This window comes from Propithecus coquereli, unplaced genomic scaffold (assembly GCF_000956105.1).
Source record: "Propithecus coquereli isolate 6110/MARCELLA unplaced genomic scaffold, Pcoq_1.0 Scaffold1, whole genome shotgun sequence".
Classification (NCBI taxonomy): domain Eukaryota; kingdom Metazoa; phylum Chordata; class Mammalia; order Primates; family Indriidae; genus Propithecus; species Propithecus coquereli.
Window position 1 is genome coordinate 8,723,102 of NW_012133857.1, and position 12,267 is coordinate 8,735,368.

The 12,267-nt window shown below is 35.7% G+C and overlaps 1 protein-coding gene across 1 annotated transcript in view; it reads right to left on the reverse strand.

Annotated features, from left to right (window-relative positions):
* TOPAZ1 (testis and ovary specific PAZ domain containing 1) overlaps positions 1 to 12,267 on the reverse strand; it is an 83,672-nt gene that overhangs the window by 49,738 nt on the left and 21,667 nt on the right. Inside the window, 5 exon segments of the mRNA XM_012652719.1 lie at positions 1,517 to 1,580; positions 3,157 to 3,282; positions 4,391 to 4,476; positions 5,899 to 6,038; positions 10,270 to 10,334. Of these exon segments, the coding sequence (XP_012508173.1) occupies positions 1,517 to 1,580; positions 3,157 to 3,282; positions 4,391 to 4,476; positions 5,899 to 6,038; positions 10,270 to 10,334 (481 nt within the window).

The following is a 12,267-nucleotide window of genomic DNA, read 5'->3' on the forward strand; positions in this document are numbered from 1 at the left end:
TTTATGTGGAAATTCAAATATAAAATAGATAAACATAGAACTATGATTAAATAGGGGAATGGGGAGTCCCACCCACTCAGCTACCTCCCCTTGTGCACCAAAGGTCCCTGAGGCCTCTCTGTAGGGCCTGAGCAGTTAGAGCCACACCTTACACTAGTGGTATGGATCTAACTCTTTAGGGGTGTGAAACTTTCCAAGTTGCTCTGCAATTTATCTTAACTCATTTGTTAAAAGATTCCTCCTTTCTCAAATCCTATGGTCTTTCTAAACACTAAACTCCTTCATATATTAATACCAAGACTATTCTTTTCTACTGATCTAAGTTTCTATTTTTACACCAAACAATTTCCACAGGTCCTTGACAATTTCCTACTCTTATTCTTTGTTATAAACCCTTATTTTTGTTCTATATAGTTGTTTTAAAACTAAATTCAGATTTCTTCTGCAGCCCTATTGGATCTTTACACAGAATTGTATTTTGAGGAGTTTTGCATCTTTTCTGTGACATCATCTTTTCTTCCACATCTCATGTTATGAAATTATTTCTGGAATTTAATAGTTCATATCTAACCACATGTAGCTTCTCGTTCTTGGCTATCACAATCCCTCAGGTCACAAGTTTATTTCCATACAGGCTCCTAGTACCTCTACCTTAACTATTTTTCCCTTGTTACAGTTAGATTAAGTCCAGACTAGCAGTTCTCTTAGATGCCTCCTTTAATCTTTAGGGAAATGATATCACCAGCAAAACAAAACAATAAACTTGTGAGACATTTTGTTTTTAGCTGACTAAGATTTCACACAGATCAATATGAAGCTAAAGTGCTCTATTACTACATACTATGTGGCTTTGGTGGCTGTGTAAGGGTGACAAATATAAATAAAGACTGGTCCCCGCTTTCTTGGGGCTCATGATCTAGTAGGGAGTGGGAACAAAAGCAAAGAAGAAGGCAGGGTTGTGGAATCAGAAAAGGGTGTAATAGAGGAGGTAATCCTATTTCTTACGACTCAGCCTTGAAAGCTGAACAGCTCTTTGCCGTGGGGAACAGGGATGGAAGGAGAGGCATTCCCGGCAGAGAGTAGGGGCAGCAGTAGCGCTGAAGTTATACCACAGCCTGGTGTGTTTAGGGAACTGCACAGAACTCACTGTGCATGGCTAGAAGGGGTAAGTATAAAAAGAGAAAGATGAAGAAGTCGGAAAAATTCACCCTCTGAAGGATCCTTTCAGATAGATTTAAAGGCTAATTAACAATATCCTTTTCTCTTATAGTTTTAAATAAAATTTCTAAGTCATGAAAATATTAGTACATAAGAGAATTATAGTGTTTAGGTGGACTATAAGTTTTTATTAACCAAAAGACAATATTTATTTTTGTCCTAAGGCCAACAGAGCCACTCTTACATAAGGCATTCAGTTTTCATACATAGAAAGTACTGAATTTACTTTCAAACAATAGCACATTGTTTGAAATACCCACACTAATAAATTTATACTAATCATTCAATTGTTTCATACCTGCACGTTGTAGCAAACACAGCTCATTAATACTTATATATTTCTTAAACACATCCATGCAAATCTGCAAAAGCCATGAAAAGTATAAAATTATCTTTTTTATATTTCATAAGAACTATACAATTTCAATCCTATCTCTTTGCTTATTTCAAACTTTTAAAATCAGTGAAAGCATTAGAATAAAGAAGGGATGTCTGGCTAACTTACAGATTTGAAGTACATATGAATTCACTACAAAAACCTTATTTAGGTTATTTAAAAATAACCATTTACAGGTACAAGGATAAACACACTGACCAACGTATTAGAACAGACAGCTCAGAAATAGACCCATTCAGACAGTCAGCTGACTTATGACATGGTGACACTGCAGTGCAGTGGAGAAAGGATGGTCTTTCTAATATATTTGATTAGTTATTTTTTAGACACAGGGTCTTGCTCTGTTGCTCAGGCTGGAGTGTAATGGTGAGATCATAGCTCACTATAGCCTCCAACTCCTGGGCAGAAGCAATACTCTAGTCTCAGCCTCCTGAGTAGCTAGGAGGATGGTCTTTTCAGTAAATGGTCTGGGTCACCTGAAGATCCACATGGAGAAAAAATGTATCTTGACCCTCTTCTCACATCATAAACAAAAATCAACTCTGGATTAGAGTTCTAAATGCCAAAGGTAAAACATAAACTTTTAAAGGGAAAACACAGAACATCTTCATGATCTTAGCAAAGATATCTTCAACGGGTTGTAAAAACTTAGCACCACAAAAGAAAATAACTGAAAAATTGAAGTATATAAAAATTAAGAGATTTTGTTTCTCAAAAGACACTTTTAAGAGGGTAAAAAGGCAAATTGTAAAGTAGTAAAAAGATATTTGTAATATATACTTATGTATCCAGTGTAAGAACCTGTGTACAGATTATATAATGAATTCTTGTAAATTGGTAAGAAAAGGACAATCCCATAGAATATAGGCAAAATATCTGGATACTTCCAAAAACAGCATATCCAAATGTCCAATAAACACTCTGAAAAATGCTCAACTTCAATCATCAGGGAAGACATCACACCCTCACCCCTAACCAGAATGGCTAAAATTAAAAGGCTGATACTATCAAGTGCTGGTAAGGATATGAAGCAACTAGAATTTTCAGACATTGCTGGTGAAGAGTGTAATACGATAAAATCACTTTAGAAACCTGTGTGGCAGTATCTACTCAGGTTGAACATATGTAGACCCTATGACCCAGCAATTCCAGTTTTAAGTATAACCTATCAGAATGTGTGCGCCAAAGACATGCAGAAGAACACTGATAGCATAACAATTGTAATATCCAAATCTGAAAACCACCCAAATGCCCATCAACAGTAATATTTATTCACAAAATTAATTTTGATATATTCGCACAATGGAATACTATTATACAATGAGAAAGACACATTTATAATTAAATAAAAAAGACAAATTTCAATAATATTGAGCAAAAGCCAGATATAAAAGAATACACATTATATGATTTCATTTATATAAAACACAAAAACAGGCAAAGCTCATCTATGCTCTTAGGAGTCAATGAAAATCTAAACTAAAATGCATGACTGAGATAGTTATTAAAACAATCTCTACTTCAAAGACTTTCTGTTTTACCTTTTCATCCCCTTGCTCAGGCACATGAGCAAACTTGCACTGTGATCGTTCACAACCACGTAACGTATTAAAATGAAATTTGCAGTATCTGTGGGGTATCATCAATCCTAGGGGCTTCTGGAACACCTAGAGAATTAGAAAAATTCCCTTTCTCTGTTAACTGCAAATCATTTACTATAATCAAGTAAGAAAGCATTTGAAGCAACAAATATTAAGCATCCTAAACAGTATCAGGATAAATTGCTTGCTCATTTGATAAGAAAAAATAAACTCCAAACAATACATATGTATATAAATATTTTAAATTTTAGAGACAAAGTCTTGCTCTGTCACCTAGATTGAAATGCAGTGGCGCAATCCAGTCTCAAACTCCTGGGCTAAAGTGATCCACTCATCTCAGCCTCTTGAGTAGCTGGGACTACTGGTGCACATCACCACACCCAGCTAAGTTTTCTTATTTTTTTAAGAGATGGGGTCTTACTATGTTGCCCAGACTGGTCTTGAACTCCTGGCCTCAAGCAGTCTTCCCACTTTAGCCTCCTGAGTTGCAGATATTATAGTTGCAAGCCATTGCAACCAGCTTATATTTTTAAAAATAATGAAAATCAATTTAGAGTGATTTTTCTGTGAATTTTCTCAGTTTCTTAGTGTAAAATATTTCATCGAGGTTATTCTGCTTTATATCATATTTTTTTAAAAAGACTTTTTTAAAGAGAAGTTTTAGGTTCACAGCAAAAGTGAGAGGAAGGTACAGAGATATCCCATAGACTCTCTGCCCCCACACACTTTACCTATTTTTAAAAGCTTATATATTCCCTCCTCCTTTCCATGTACCTGCCCCTACTTTTATAAAAAGCTAATTCTATTATAATATGCATCATATTTCAGACACATTTATTAGAACCAAAATTTTCCTTAGCTTTTCTGATTAATAGAAAAAGGCAAAACTTTCCCCATAAACTGCTTTATATCTCCAGCTTTCTCTTTCATCACAGGGAACTATTCATTCTATATTTTCTGTTTTTATGTTCCCCCTGTGCTGCTTTCAACCTTTTATGTTATTTGTGAATATCCTCTGAGTCACTACTTATTTTCTGCCTCTTACCACCAGCCTCCATTCAAAATCCACGTAATGTCTAGAACTGCTTAAAAAATGATAATAAGAGAAATACAACCAGAAGGGTCCAAATTATGGGTTTTATAAAATTATTTTTTTAAAAAGTAGAAGACTTACCCCTACATTTTTTTCCCTCTTAAATATTTCACTATTTTCAGGATTCTGCAGCTTTAGGACAGAATGTTTTCCTGGAAATCTGAAATCTAGAAATGATTTAGTATAACATTACACACCAATATGTTACAACTTATTCCCTTCATAACAATGAAATAGATGATCACTACTATCTTCTTTAAAGTTTCATTTTGGAATATTCATGTTCAATTCACAGACTGCGCTGCCATGTGTGTTTCTGTGAAATATAGAATGATTTACATTTTAGGTACCCTTAAGTATTTCTAGATCTGAATTTAAAATTTTAAGCTCACTATATAGGCTGCAGATAACTTTCTTAAATGCCTTATATAGCAGCATTCAAATGATATATTTCTAAGTTAAACAGACAAATATTGCACACAATAAACCTCTCTAAGGGCAGAAAACTACTGACAAACCCAGATACTATGGATGGAATTGTGTCTCCTCATCCCCCACAAATTCATATATGGAAGCCCTAACCCCCAGTATGACTTTCTTTGGAGATAGGGCCTTTATGTAAGTAATTAGGGTTAAATGGGGTCATAAGGGTGGAGCCTTGATTTGACAGAATTAGCATCCTTGTAAGAATAGGTACCAAAGAGCTCACCACACTCCAAGGAAAAGCTATGTGAGGACTTAGCAAGAAGGCAGCCATCTGCCTGCCAGAAGGAAAGCCCTCACCAGAAACTGAACCCTGCCAGAACCCTGATCTTGAACTTTTAGCCTCTAAAACGGTGCAAAATAAATTCCTGTTGTTCAAGCCACTCAATCTGTGGTATTTTGTTATGGCAGCCCAAACAGACTAATATACCAGGCATCATATCCCTTAATGTTGGTCTTTTAAAATGAGAACTAGGGTATTTAAAAATATTCTTTTCTAAAGATAAAACAAACAAAAAGTATTTTAAATTTTAAATCACTTATTTTTTACTTTGGCAGCATGCAGATATAATCTGAAACAAGCTAAAGTTTTTGCTGCATAGCTTTGCAGTAATTTACATTATGAAAACTGTAAGGCTTTTTAAGATAAAACACATGACCACTGTGGGCATGCTGTGTACTATAGTACACTACATTAGGCAGCATGAAATCAGTATTGGGAAGGTATAGAAAAGTTAGATGTGTACAACACAAAGTGGTTTTATAGAGTCTAAATTCATCCTTCAGTGTAGCTTATTTTGTTCAGAGGACTGCGAATTATCAAAAAAATTGGCAAATTCTAAAATACAAGTATACTCAATTAACGTACAAATATTTTATGTATAACCTAATTTCCCTGTACTACTACTATCACATAAATACAGAAATTTCAGAAGTTGTCCCATTAAAAGTACTACAGAAAGGCATACAAGCTTTCAATTTTGACATATGCTACATTTGTTTCAATTTTTCTTTTTTAATTTTTTTTGGTTTTGGTGGAAAAATCTCCCATATATTTTCTATATCACCAAAAGCCAACAGGATTTTATAAAGAAAACAAATAGTACCATTCATCCAGGGCTTCAGTATTGTGTCTTCTTGATGACTACTTAGATTCAAAGGAGGTACTAATAAGCACAGAGGTTTTGGGACCAGTGATGCTAATTGACATTCACCAACCATAATGTCTGCTTTTCTAGAATCTTTGCTGTGTGAGCAGAAAAACCAAAGTCAGAACTTAAATGTATTTTTAAAACATTAAAGTACTAAGAATCAAATAAGTAGAAACATAACCTAATGCTATGTACATGCTACATACTATGCTATATATTATAGGCATATCTCATTTTATTGCACTTCACAGATACTGTTTTTTGTGTTTTTTTTTTTTTTAAACAAATGGAAGGTTTGTGGCAACACTATGTTGAGAAATCTATTGACACCATTTTCCCAACAGCATGTGCTCACTTCATGTCTCTGCGTCACATTTTGGTAATTCTCACAATATTTCGAATTTTTTATGATTACATCTATTATAGTGATCTGTGATTTTTGATGTTACTATTCTAATTGTTTGGGGGTACCACAAACTGCACCCATATAAGAGGGCAAATTTAATTGGTAAATGTTATACGTGTTCTAACTGCTCCACCAACCAGTAGTTCCCCTATCTGTCTCGCTCTCTTCAGGCTTCCCTATTTCTCGAGACACAACAATATTGACACTAGGCCAATTAATAATCCTACGATGGCCCTTAAACGTTGAAATAAAAGAAAGAGTCTCACATCTGTCAGTTTAAATCAAAAGCTAGAAATGATTAAGCTTGGTGAGGAAGGCATGTCAAAAGCTGAGATAGGCTGAAAGCTAGGCCTCTTCTTAGCCAAGATGCGAATGCAGAGGAAATGTTCTTGAAGAAAATTAAAAGCACTACTCCAGTGAATACACAAATGATAAGACAGAGAAACCACTTTATTGCTGATATGGAGAAAGTTTTAGTGGCTACACAGAAGATCAAACCAACCACAACATTCCCTTAAACCAAAGCCTAATCCAGAGTAAGGCCCTAACTTGCTTCAATTCTATGAAGGCTGAGAGAGGTGACAAAGCTTCAGAAGAAAAGTTTGAAGCTAGCAGAGGGCGATTCATGAGGTTTGAGGAACGAAGCCATCTTTATAATATAAAAATGCAAGGTGAAGCAGCAAGTTCTAATGGAGAAGCTATAGGAGGTTAACTAGGAGATCTAGCTAAGATCACCGATGAAGGTGGCTAAACTAAGTAACAGATTTCAAATGCAGAGGAAATAGTCTTCTATTGGAAAAAGATGTCAGCTAGCACTTTCATAGATAGAGAAGATAAGTCAATGCCTGGCTTCAAAGTTTCCAAGGACAGGCTGACTCTTCTTAGGGGCTAATGCAGCAGGTGACCTTAAGTTGAAGCCAACACTCACCATCCCAAAAATCCTAGGGCCCTTCAGAATTATGCTAAATCTATTCTGCCTATGCTCTATAAATGGAAAAACAAAGCCTGGATGACAGCACATCTGTTTACAGCATGGTTTACTAAATATTTTAAGCCCACTGTTGAGACCTACTACTTAGAAAAAAAGATTCCTTTCGAAATATTACTGCTCACTGACAATGTACCTTGTCACCCAAGAGCTCTGATGGAGATGTACAAGGAGATTAACGTTGTTTCCATGCCTGCTAACACAACATCCATTCTGCAGTCTACGGATCAAGGAGTAATTCTGACTTTAAAGCCTTTTAAAGAAATATTTCATAAGGCTATAGCTGCCATAGATAGCGAGTGACTCCTCTGATGAATCTGGGCAAAGTAAACTGAAAACCTTCTGAAAAGGATTCACCGTTCTAGATGCCATTAAGAACATTTGTGATACATGGGAAGAGGTCAAAATATCAACATTAACAGGAGTTTGGAAGATACTGATTCCAACCCTCCTGGATGACTTGGAGGGGTTCAAGGCTTCAGTGGAGGAAGGAACTACAGATGTGGTGGAAACAGCAAGAGAGCTAGAATTAGACGTGGAGCCTTAAGATGTGCCTCAAATGCTGCAATTTCATGATTAAATCTGAATGGATGAAGAGTTGCTTCTTATGAATGAACAAAGAAAAGTGATTCCTTGAGATGGATCTACTCCTGATGAAGATGCTGTGAACATTACTGAAATGACAACAAAGGATTTCGAATATTATATAAACTTAGTTGATAATGCAGCAGCAGGGCTTGAGAGGACTGATTCCAATTTTGAAAGAAGTTCTACTGTGGGTAAAATGCTATCCAATAGCATTGCATGCTATGGAGAAATCTTTTGTGAAAGAGTCAAGTGATGTGGCAAACTTCATTGTTTTATTTTAAGAAATTGGCACAGCTACCCCAACCTTTAGCAGCCACCACCCTGGTCAGTCTGCAGCCATCAACACCAAGGCAAGAACCCCCACCAGCAATAAAATAACAACTTGCTAAAGGCTCAGATGATTGTTAGCACTTTTTTTTAGCAATAAAGTATTTTAACATTAAGGTATGCACTTTTTTTCACATAATGCTATAATGTTATTGCACACTTAATAGACTACAGTATAGTATAAGCATAACTTTTATATGCACCAGGAAATGAAAAACTTTGTGTGATTCACTTTACTGCAACATTTGCTTTATGTAGTGGTCTAGAACCAATCCCACAGCATCTTTAATATCTTCAATAAGTTGTTCCTGACTTCTTAGCTAGAAAACCAATACTTATTAAATGGTTGGGGTAGGAATGGGGTAGTGTGGTTAAAACTGGAGCAAAATATTTTTGATCATGACAAACAAAAGGTCTGAGGAGGAGCGGGGCTGACATTCTAATCCAGAAAACGTCATCCAGTTATTCTACTGAGAGTGCAATGAAATGGATTATAAATTATTCTTCAGGACAAGTATATGTAATAAACATATATGGGTCTTTGAGAGCTTCCTCTGGGGAGAAGGTCTTAGAAATGTTATTGTTCCAGGGTTGCTGATTTAAACAGCTTTAATTGTATTCTAATATGTGAAATCCTACATAACCAATTTTACAAAAATTTAGAGGTTATTTAGAAAAAGGAATAACAAGTAAGGGGGAGGTGGGGGAAGTACTTTAGAGCTAACTAGATACAAATGAAGTACTTTTTAGGGGAAAGACTTAATACCAACACTCAGATCTTTTACCTTAAAGACAATTCTAATAAGTTTTTTCAACTGGGGTTTCCTGGGCCAAAGGAGAGTTAAAATAGAAGAAGAGGGGCCCATACTTACAACAGCTGAAACACTGTAGCATTGGTGGAATTTAAAATTTTCACACGAAATATTTGCTTCCTCCCCATCTTGGGATATCATTGCTATGCGTAATCAACATAATCCCCTCCCCCATAAAATAAAACAAAAGCAATAACATAAAAGAAATAGGAATTATGGAATTTTATAGATGGAAGAGATTATCTAGAAAATTCTCTTATTTTTGATTGGATGATTGAAGCCCAGGGTGATGTAGTAAGTTGCCCAATGTCACACTTCTGATCACTATGATAGAGCCAAGCTGATGATAAACTTTTGTAGGATGCAATGACACTATTTTAGTTTGTAAGCAAAATGCTTTAAATAGAAAAAGAAAAGCAAACCTTGTCATTTTTCCTTTTTCTTTAGGATTTCCAAATGGTCATGAACCATACTGGACTTCTATGCCAATCTAATTCTTACCTAGCCTTTTCCCTTAACACAGTGGTTTCAAACGTAAGCATGCATCAATATCAGTCAGCGGTCTTGTTGAACACAGATTGATGGGCCCCATCCCCAGAGTTTCTGATTCAGTAGGCCTGGGGTTGAACTATACAATTCCCACTTCTAACAAGCTCCCACATGATGCTGCTGCTCCACGGATCACGCTTTGAAAACCATTGCCTTAACAAAAAGACTTGAACATGTCCATCACCTTTGTGCTTCACCTCAACAGTAAAATGAGGGTAGAGGATGCATCAGATGATCTCTAAGGTGTCCTTCAACTCTAAATGTAGTGGTTTTATGGTCTAGTGAGTGTGCTGTAACTCTCAGTACTAATCATTGCATCCGTATAAGATCCTTGCAAACTGTCATGTCCATATGATTTCAGCCACTCTTTCCTTCATAAAGGCACATACATAAATCCTTTCTTATTTTTCTAATTTTCTTTTTTCACTACTTATCTTTTCTCAAAAAATATTTTAATGGCTAAAAGAACTTAGTGAAAGCTTGAAGGAAATTTACAATACCCCTTATATCTGAATGCATCTGACACATTGATTAAATTCTACCCACGTATGGCTTATGGTAGGTAGTCCAAGCATTTGTGCAGAGAATGAAAAACACAAGATACAAATTAGATAAGTGACTACTTTGAAGTTATGTAATTAAAAATTGTTACAGACCTTTTGCAAACTTCATGAACATTTTCTTTTTCTTCTTTAATAGTCACTTTGTCTGAAAATCTATACTGTGAAGAGATTATTATGGTCACATAAGTATACATGAATATCTCTATGACATATTAAGCTATAAGGCTTACCAGATTTATAAGAATGTGTCAGATGCTAATTATACAACTAGCTTATGGTCAACCTTAAAAACAACGCTACTCTACATAATTTAAAATACTTGGCTGAGCTCAGTGGCTCATGCCTGTAATCCTAGCACTCTGGGAGCCCGGGGTGGGAGGATTGCTTGTGGTCAGGAGTTCAAGACCAGCCTGCGCGAGAGTGAGACCCTCATCTCTACTAAAAATAGAAAAAATTAGCCGGGTGTGGTGGCGTGTGCCTGTAGTCCCAGCTACTCGGAAGGCTGAGGCAGGAAGGTTGCTTGAGCCCAGGAGTTCAATGCTGTGGTGAGCTATGATCACGCCACTATACTCTAGCTGGTACAATAGAACAAGACTCTGTCTCAAAAAGAAAAAGTCTTAAAATACTAAATATTGACTTAAAAATTTCCATTGCTGCTTAAAAGAAAAATATAAATCAATCAATATGATTTCCAGCTTTTGATATCACCATTAATTATATAAACTATTATTTCAAATTATTATGGACAATTAAAGTTGTGGGGTTTTTAATTCGGAAAAAAGCTTTGGGTGACTTTTATTTTTAGGTGATATTTATGAACACAAACAGAATTTATTTTTCATTCGAAATATTTAAATTTATTTTAAACACAACTAAACATTTTGCAAGCAACTTTTTTGGAACTGTGATTTTCTAATCATGACAAAGTTATATATGGTCGAATATTATATTAAACTTAAAAAACAGGCATCAAGAAAATAAGCCCTCAAATCACCTATCACTCCAGCAGTCAGAGATAACCACTTAATATCAGAGTTTATATCTTTCTAGTCTTTTTTACAATACATAATCATATTTTAAAATAATGGTACCACACTGTATAGTAGTCTCCCCTTATTCACGGTTTTTGCTGTCCAAGGTTTTGCTTTCCAAGGTTCCAGTTACCTGTAGTCAATCATTGTCCAAAAATATTCAGTGGAAAATTCCAGAAATAAACAATTTTCAAGTTTTAAATTGGGCGGCGTTCTGAGTATTGTGATGAAATCTCAGGCTGTCCTGCTCCATCCCACCCACAACATGAATCATCCCTTTGCTCAGTCTATCCATATTGTATATGCTACCTGCCCTTTAGTCTCTTAGTAGCTGTCTCAGTTATCAGATTGCCTGTGGCAGTATCACAGTGTTTGTGTTCAAATAACCCTTATTAGTACTTAATAATGGCCCCAAAGTACAAAAGTGGTGTGATATTGGCAATTCAGACATGCCAAAAAATTCTATGCTAAGATTGCTAAGATCTATGATAAGAATGAATCTTCTATCTATGAAATGATGAAGAAGGAAAAAGAAATTCATGTACAGTATATATAGGGTTTGGTACTACCTGCAGTTTCAGGCATCCACTAAAGGTCTTGGGACATATCCCTGGTGAATAAGGGGGGACTACTGTATATACTATTAGAACTCTTAGAAAGAAAACCACAAAAATCAACTGAGGAACGTGAAACATTAACAAATGGAAATATCTACCATGTTCCTGGATGAGAATATTAAAGGCAATGATGTTAATTCTCCCCAAATTTATACATTTAAAAACCTACTTTACAATGTGAGTTTAAAGCACTCTTCAAAGAATATTTGAGAGAGAATCACCAAAAATATTTTAGATTTATACTACATCTTAGTGTCATTTATAGCAAGACTTCCTTACTATTTTCACTTTTCAAATAACTGACAGTATGCTATAGGTGCAAGAACTGAGCAATCAATGAAACAAAAGAGGCCGGGCGCGGTGGCTCACACCTGTAATCCTAGCTCTCTGGGAGGCCGAGGCGGGCGGATTGTTTGAGCTCAGGAGTTCAAAACCAGCCTGAG